The sequence below is a fragment of the Ictidomys tridecemlineatus genome, chromosome 1, assembly GCF_052094955.1.
Source record: "Ictidomys tridecemlineatus isolate mIctTri1 chromosome 1, mIctTri1.hap1, whole genome shotgun sequence".
Classification (NCBI taxonomy): domain Eukaryota; kingdom Metazoa; phylum Chordata; class Mammalia; order Rodentia; family Sciuridae; genus Ictidomys; species Ictidomys tridecemlineatus.
The window spans coordinates 149,025,925-149,034,943 of NC_135477.1; the positions used below are offsets into that span (position 1 = coordinate 149,025,925).

At 35.7% G+C, this 9,019-nt stretch overlaps 1 protein-coding gene across 1 annotated transcript; it reads left to right on the forward strand.

The window, feature by feature from the left end:
- The first annotated feature begins 919 nt into the window (after positions 1-919).
- On the forward strand, positions 920-7,479 carry Lect2 (leukocyte cell derived chemotaxin 2). The gene is made up of 4 exons (XM_005333198.3): positions 920-1,182; positions 2,827-2,923; positions 4,420-4,565; positions 7,035-7,479. Exons 1-4 carry the CDS (start codon positions 1,137-1,139, stop codon positions 7,199-7,201), a joined length of 456 nt encoding a protein of 151 aa, XP_005333255.2. The 5' UTR covers positions 920-1,136; the 3' UTR covers positions 7,202-7,479.
- Positions 7,480-9,019: the final 1,540 nt, after the last annotated feature.

Below are 9,019 nucleotides of genomic sequence, written 5' to 3' on the forward strand. Positions count from 1 at the left end.
AAAATCCAGGGTTGAGAACATCCCCTCTCACCCAGATGAGACACAGCAAGGGTGAGGATGCAGAAAGGGTGAAGATTTGGGGCCACAGTCCCAACCTTCTACAGCAAAAAATTTACTTAAATGAGAATGTTCCCACAGAAGATTCTAGGTCTCATCTACTTATAAGGATTGAAAAGGGCTGCTAAGGTATATTTGAAACATACAAAACACTGAAGTGCACAGAAAAGTACAAAGAAAACTCAACATCTATGTATCTGTCTCCAATAATTAACAAATTAATATTTTCCCATATTTGCTTCTGATCTTTTTTCAAAAATAAAATATTTTAGAGTTTAAATACTCTGTATATTCTCCACAGTTTCATTTCTCTCCTTTTTTGTTTATTTACAGTATATGCAATATTCATGAATATTAAAACTTTGCTATTGAAATAAATGGCAGAATACAATATGTATATATACTACTAAAACAACTGTTTAATTCAGTTGTACATTTAGAGATATAACTGTGCAAAAACATAGAGATTGTCTTTATTTAAACTGGTACACTCCATTATATGACTCTACCATAGTTCATATATCTTTTCTCCTACTGATGGATGCTATGCGTGTTGTATCCATCTATTACACAGATGAAATCTGACATCTTAATAAAAAAAATAACCCCAAGGGATATATGGAAAAATATGTTATGAAGGGTTATACATTATTAATGATCAATTCTCTTCTGAAATATTGCTACCCAAGAAATGAATAAAAGATCTACAGAGATAGTAGTAAATATGCTATTATTCACATATATATTCTCTCCCCAACCACAGCCACAAAGACCATCAGTCTGCACCTAGTCTTATCATTTCCTGTTAATATTTAGTCAGTATTTCCAATAAAGCTGGCTGCTTCTTCAGATCAAAGGCTTTTATATGGTCCTACGTGTCAAATCACTATCCCTGGGATATTAGAAGTTGGTTTGTTCCATTCTATTTTCTGTGTCTCACACCAAATTAAAAGAAATCAGAGAGACAGAATTATAAGACTAAAGAGGCCGAAAATATTCATTCAAACTTGAATATTCTTCAAAGAGAGCGTGGGGGCAATTCTAATTAGAGGAAGAAACATAAGGGAAGCAAAAGCCAGATGTTTTCCACAAGGGTCCTCCTTTCAGCGGCTCTGATTTCCACTGGTAAGTTGAAAGTACAGTTTTTAGAACTTTGGCTAATTTTTAAAAACTTATTTCCTGGGCAGATTTAAAAGTCATTAGTAGCACAATTGCAAGAGAAACTTATGTATTAGTTACTAAAAGTGGGATAGGAAAAATATGTTTTTTTGGGGGGTTGATGATCTCTACTGTTCTAGTTCTTTCCCTCCTTCCTTCCTTCCTTGTTCCTTCCTTCCTTCCTTCCTTCCTTCCTTCCTTCCTTCCTTCCTTCCTTCCTTCCTTCCTTTCTTCCTTTTTGATGTAACTTTATTTTATTTATTTATATGTGGTGCTGAGGTTCAAACCCAGTGCCTTATATAGGCAAGTGCTCTGCTACTGAGCCACAACCCCAGCCCAATGTTCTGGTTCTTTAATGAAGGAAAACTACAGTGGGAGTAGGACTTTCAGAAAAGCCTTTCAAACTTGATCTATGATTTTATTGGGACAAAACAGAAAATGGAAAGTTTAAGAACTGGATTTAGAAAATTCCTGATATAAAGACTGGTGTGGATTGGTACAAAAGCAATGCACCCTTAGTGTTCTAGCAAGAAAGAAAAATGAACAGATTAATAAATTGTCTACTATATGTCTCAATTCTGAAGGATAAATACTAGCTGCCAAAGTAATGGTATTATACATCTGGATCTAGGTGTTGATTTGAAGCTTTACCTCAAAGGTGGAAGACTTCTGATGCCCATGTTTTAAAAGTATATTAAAGAAAACACTGACAATATTCTGTAGCTTCTTTTCCTAGTGTGGAGTAAAATGTCTTTAAAGAAAAATCAATCATCAAATTTACAGGTTCTTGTTTTTGCTTCTGCTTTTGTTAGTTTCAAAGTGAAAGGCTGAGTATGCTAACTCAGTTCTGTGAATGCTAACATTAAAAAATCAGGAAATTTAATTCAATTGGCAATTTATCAAGTGCTTACTAAGAGACAAATTGCACTTAAAGTTTGCACAAAGTACACTGAGAAAGAAAATTCCATGTTTTTCTTCCTCATAACTTTTCATAGAGTTGCTTCTATTCCCGCCCCTCCCTCTCTTGTGACCTCCCTCTAGATGAAATTGCTTTGACATTTTAGATTATTTCTAGGATCTTCTTCTTCCATGTTCACAAATATGACAGATTTATTTAGTGTTGAATAAACTTGGCTCGTTCAAGTATGTTTTGCCCTTAATTCAAACATTTGCTTGGATTTGTTTATTAGAACAAATCATAAAGCAGCATTTCAAAGTTCCTTTAGAATTTCTGAAGCTGGTTCTTTGAGCTATGTTGTTTGCTTGTTTTTACTTAACTTAAACATAGTGGTCCCCATGCCAGGTAATAAACAACAAAAATTTGAAAAGTACAATTTACACCATTTATTAGTGAATAATTTGAAACAAGTTATAATGATGAAGCTTATACATAAATAAACACTCTATGTGCCACATAACAGAATTCTGTGGCTACAGAAAAAGTCAGTTTTACATATGAATCAGGACACAAAATTCTGTAAGAAAGAGTCTCCCAGAAATCACAGAAAGTTAGGCAAAAATTGTAGTGAAAACGACTTCTTAGCATCCCTGGGAGGCCATAGGCAAATGGAGGTTGGGGATATCTAAGGCTTTCATGATTCTCCTTTTCAGCACTGGCTGGGCCATGGGCTAACCTGTGTGCAGGCAAGCATTCCAATGAGATCCGGACATGTGACAGCCACGGCTGTGGACAGTACTCTGCTCAAAGGTATGGGGTTTGAAAATACCCACCAGTCTCTAGCTACTTACCTCTTTTCTTAGTGTCCTTTCCCATGTTTCCTTGAGGGCTCATGAGTATCCCCCTTCAGGCAGTCTAAAAACCCAGAGACGTGTGTAACATGATGGTCTTTGGAGCAACTTCTAAGAACTCTGCTTTAAGTAAGGGTTTTGAATGGGGGACAGATCACAAAATAAGAAAAAGAGAAGAGAATAAACACAATGTTTCCCTCTCAACCTCTCTACACATTGATTTTTCTCATCTGGCTTCCCAAGGGTGAAAATCAAACATTGTATTTTAAAGATAAGGAACTTGAACTGAGGTACCAAAGTGTTAGTCCCATCAAACCCAGTTGGAGATGGTGAAGGTTCCGCCTGAATTCAAGCTTTTGGATTCTTTTCCACCAAGCCCATGATAACTGACTCAGGCTCTGGAATTTGAATGTTAGAGGATGATTCCAAGCAGGCAAGAAAGTGTCTCAATCCATTCCAGACAACGAGAAACTGAGCTGTGCTGTTTGTGAACTCATGAATGTTCAATAACACATCTACCTGGGGAGAGGTGGCACTGTCTGAGGTAGCCATGTGTCCAGTTGTATTTGTGATCTCCATCCTAATTGGAGCGGAACTCTCACTTTTTCAGATGCTAATTACAAAGCAACCTCAAATACCTGAGATAGGGCTAACATAGGAAATATGGGAAAATGGCCTCTGGATTGCCAAAATGAGGATTCAGTTAAAATCTTAACTTAATTCTAAAGTTTATATACACTGGACCTACACCACAACAACTTCTTGGCTCTTCACTTGAATCAATGTCACCTTACAGATAATTCTAACAATTCTGGTGAATCTGATTGCTTGGCAGTGATCTATTGGAAGGAGAGGAACCTGGAGGGAGCAGGCATAGTGAGAACAGTGGAAAGCCAGAGCTGAGGGCTTGCTAGAGATAGACTCAAGCAACCTCACAATCTGGAATCATTCTGTGTTTGTGCTCCACACAGTTTAAGAAACCCAGGAGGCATCAGTCACGGCATTAAAATACCACGTGCAATAAATGATGTTTACCATGACTTGTCACTGAGAGAAAAATAAGACTAGGGTAACATGTGATATTTTTATGATAAGTTCTCATAAAAAGACAACTCTAAATGGTCTTGAAGAGGTCAAGCCATAAAACTTATTTACATGTACTATCTCGTTTCCCTAAAATGCCATATAATAATAATAGCTAATATTTGTTTAAGACTCGCCACGTATCAAGTACTATTTTAAATGCTTTAATCTTTACACCATGGTTATTATGACCTATAGAGAGAGAGGTTAAAATTTGGCTAAACAGAGTGAGGAATCCTAGAACATCCCAACATGTTTTGGCAGCTTCAATTTTAGATACCCTAGACTGGGAATAGTGGGCTGAAACCATGTTCGTGGGCAATAGTATCCCAGGGCAGCTACTCAATCTGCTGGACCTTCTTTATATCCTAGAAATCAGAGACCTCATCAGGGCGTGGATGTCCTGTGTTCTGATGGATCTACCGTTTATGCACCATTCACTGGAATGATCATGGGCCAGGAAAAACCTTACAAAAACAAAAATGCCATTAATAATGGTGTTCGGCTCTCTGGAAGAGGTAAGAGGGTGATGCACAGACCTGGGACCCCTACCGATGCTTATTTACTTAATGTAGGTTTCATACATACTAGTTTTGTACTTATTTAAAAATTATAAAACCTAGAACATAAAGGATATAACAAACCAAAACAGCTGATGCATTTCAAAAGTGTTCTAGTACCTTTCCCCAAAGCTTCTGCTTTATGCACACATTCCCCCAAACTCTATAGCTCATTGAAAGGGTTTCTTTCTGTGGCTTAAGTAGTTTTGCTTTAAAAAAAAAATCTATTAATCATAATGGATAGAAACTTTTATTTATCAGTATTTTTAAAAGTTGACATTTCTGAAAGATTTTAATGTGAAATATTTCCAGAGGCTTTTATGTTCTAGGTAAAGCAGGTCTACTGGTACTCCAGACATTGGATTTGTTTTTTAATTCTTTCAAAGTATAATATACATGCAAAAAAGTGCAAAATACACAAACATACAGCTCCGTGCATTGTTGCAAACTTCTATTACATCAAGACAGAACTTGACCAGTCTCCCCAAAACCCCTGTGTTAGCTATTGCTCAGTTACTGCTCCCAGAGAGGACAATTGCTACCCTGGCTTCTAGTTTTGCTATTTTAGAAGATTGTATAAATAGCTACCCTAGAGGTTGAGATAGAAGGATCCCAAGTTCAAGGCCAGCATAGATAACTTAGCAAGACATTGTTTCAAAATAAAAAATAAAGGGTTGGGATACAGGTCAGTAGTGGAGGGCCTTCAATCCCCAGTACAGGGGTGGGTGGTGTGGGGAACATAGAATTAAACAGAACGCACTGTTTCCTGTGGGGTTTCTTCCATTCCACATCATACTTGTGATGATGCTCTGTTTAAATCTACATTCACTCTTCCTCATGAGTGGATTCCATTATGTGCATATACTTGTAGCTTCTCAGCTATTCTTTAGGTGAGCATTTGGGTATTTTTCAGTTTTAGGTGATTGAGAAAATACTGCTAGGAACTTTATTGTATCTTTTAATGAATAATATATATGCATTCCTACTGCAGGTGAGTCCAGAGAATATTCTCTCACCAAGGTTGTGAGGGAACCACATCTTTGAGGAGCTGTTTGGTGGCAGTCCTCTGCAGGCCCCAAATGACAGCAGAAGCAGTTGCCATCAAACTGGGTTCTCTGAAGGGGTGGCACTTAAGAGCCACAGTAGTCAGCATGGTCACCTAACAGGTAGCAGTGATGAAGCAGTAATTAAGATTCATCTGAACCTCAGAGATTTGTGGTATTGGCTCATTTATCATGGTAACACTAGAATTGAATAAATGGGCAGTCTATTGGAATCTTGCTCTTTTTGAGAAAATCTCTAGATCTCATGAACAAAATTCTGACTTTAATCATCACATTAGTGGATTACAATCTCCAGCCAGTTCCCAGACTTGAGCCAGTTCAGTCCCAGAGCCCCTTCAGTGAAAGAGAGTAATTTTGTGTACTAAATCTTCCAAATGCATTGTGTATTTTATGCTGAAGCCCATCTTAATTCAGACTAGCCACATGGCCAATGCTAAATAGCCACAAGTAGCTAGTAGCTACCATATTGAATAACAAAATTTTATATAGCCTTGTTTTTTCTTCTTGGCCCATTTTGACCCAGTTGCATTTAACAGAGTAATATGTTCAAGTCTGCCTTTATTAGTGTATTTCTATTTTTCCTTGCATATCTGTAGTCTTTGCTTCATATAGACGATTTCTGAGTTACTTAACACATGAATGTTTGTATCTTACTTATGAACCCCTGGCCATTACCAATTTACACCATTCTCTCTAGTCTTGTTTCAGTGCTTCTTGGCCTGAATTCTACTCTCTGGTAATAGGAACATAATTCTTGCTTTCTTGTTGTTTCCATTTGCTTAGTGAATCTTTGTCCAGTACTTTATGATTAGCTTTTTCTATCCTTGTTTTATTTCACACAGCATAAAATTTGGTTTTACTTTTCAAGCCAATAGGAAATGTATTAAACAGAGAAGCCCATTCACACTTATAGATATGACATATATTTAATCTCAACACTGTCATATTGTTTTATAAATATTGCATTATACTATTTCTCTACTTGGTAGTTATTTTGTTAAAAGTTTTTTTTGATATTTAGAAAAGTCTATATTTTTATTCCATAACCATTTTTATTTTTGAAGTTTAATAATTTTATCAGAATATGTCTTGGAATAACACTGTTTGGGGTCAACTTCCTACAACCTCATGTTCTCCTGCTACTGTTCTTCAATACCTCAATTAGAGTTCATTTGAGTCTATTCTCCTTTTTGCATATTGTAATTTTAGTCTTTTTAACAGAATTGTCATTTTCTTCTATTTCTCCCAAGTTCATTCAACTGTTTCTTTTTGAAAGTCGTCTGTCCATTTCTGTTCTTATGTTTAAAATTTCTGATTCAAGGCTATTGAAGTCCAGATAATAATTATACTTATTTTCTTTCAGGTTTCTGTGTCAAAATTTTCTACATTAAGCCAATTAAGTATAAAGGTTCTATCAAGAAGGGAGAAAAACTGGGAACTCTTTTGCCCCTACAGAAAGTTCATCCTGGCATACAGTCACACATACACATTGAAAACTGTGACTTAAGTGATCCTACTGCATACCTGTAAGCAGAAGACAAAGACATATCTTCTAAATAGAAAGCCATCTTCTGAAAAACCTGGATGCATATCTTGCTTCTCAAGAAATATGTGTTCAATCAGAAACATGATAAATGCAAGAAAGAAAACAATTTTGATTTTGACTCAGTTACTTTGATGTTTTGAGTATGAACTAATTTCTGGGGGGCTCTCTGATCTTTCTGTAATCTACAGGATCTTGGATGGTTTAGGCTTCTCCATCCTGAAGACCTAGGATTAAAAAGTGAATTCAAGCAGTTTACACTGTATTTTTTGACATCTTTGAAACTAGACTCTTTTCTGTGTGAAAAGTGAGAATGAGCCTGGAGGTCTTTCTATGGCATAAGAATGAAGAGTAGCTTATGATGCTGGCTGTGGTATATGCTTAATAAATATTAGTTGAATAAATTGGAGGCTTCTTTTGAGTTGAGGTAATAAAGATTCTAAGCAATACCTTTAGGCGTATCAAACTTGGTACAGGGAAAGCTGCTTATACATGTAAGAAAGGATATGCAGGTTCACATCCATGCTTTTCCATGCTATGAGTAACATATTTCCCAGGTAACAGACAATGGCATATTCCAGAAAGAAACATTCTAGGTGCCAGTGAAGCTGCACTACAGGGAGTACTAGACAAGAGAGATGAAAGCCTTTATCTGAAGCATCTCATGGTCAGTTGGCCTTATCTAGTCACATGCCTTATCTGTCATTTCTACTTATTTACATGTGACTATATATAATTATATATCTATTATTCTACCTCAGTTATGTTGTGAAGTACAAAGAGGAAAAATATATCATACAAATGTCCAAAGGACCAAATGTAATTCTGGCTCCCTAGAAGTAGGTTAGACAGTCAATAAGAGATGTGGAATTGCATTAATCATTTTGGAAACTTTCTTCATGGAAATATAGAAAACTCCGGTAGAATAATTCCAGTATTACATGTAGATATGTTAGAGGAAAAAATAATTAATTGAATCTTATCACTGGAGAAATCACTCCATTTGTGTACTAGGTCTATATGTAAGAATGTTCAAGATATCACTATTTGTCAGAGAAAAATCCAAAACAGTCCAAATGCCCTTCAACAGTGAAAGAGATTTTTTAAAAAAACTGTGATAGCTACAGAATAAAATATAATAATCATAATAAATAACACCAATTAACAAAATTGATGAATTATAGAAATAGCAATTCTGAGAAGTCAAAAAAATTACAAAGCATGATATGGTTTTTATGAAGTCAAAACAAAATCAAAATAAAATTTCTAAGAACACATAGAGAGGTAGTAAATTAAAAAGGTAAGCAAAAAAAATAATGAACACTAATTACCTTAGGATTAGGTATAGGAGAATCATAGATTTTAGTTATTAACAATACTGCAGTTTTTCATTTGGGGGTAATTTCATGGGTTCTTACTACTATGAATGATATGTTATAGAGGCAACAGGACACTTCCTATTCCTAGTTGGCCAGGAAGAAGCCTAAATAATGATTCTCAGATAGCTGAGAATTTATGCTACACAATTAGCACTTTCTTGTATTCAGTTAAATACTTTCCTCTACTGTGTTATAACATTCAAAGCATCTAATATAAGACCAGCAAGTTAAGAATTTATTTCTTGCTTAAAAAGAAAAACAATGTATCCAGCAGTGTCTAATTTGATGATCTCCCTTATTTATTTCCTTGGTACTCAATAACTTTAGGTTGTTTCCAGAAATCAATTTTCTTCCAAAAGATAAAAGTCGTGCTCCTATTGAAGATACCAACAAGGAAATGGCACACAGGTTTTAAAGGCAATTTTA

Excerpts from the sequence above, each read along its gene's own strand:
- Lect2 (XM_005333198.3), top strand. The coding sequence starts at position 1,137 with ATGTTTTCCACAAGGGTCCTCCTTTCAGCGGCTCTGATTTCCACTG. Across the intron at positions 2,924-4,419 it reads GGACAGTACTCTGCTCAAAG|AAATCAGAGACCTCATCAGG; the intron begins GTATGGGGTTTG and ends TTTATATCCTAG. Across the intron at positions 4,566-7,034 it reads TGTTCGGCTCTCTGGAAGAG|GTTTCTGTGTCAAAATTTTC; the intron begins GTAAGAGGGTGA and ends ATTTTCTTTCAG.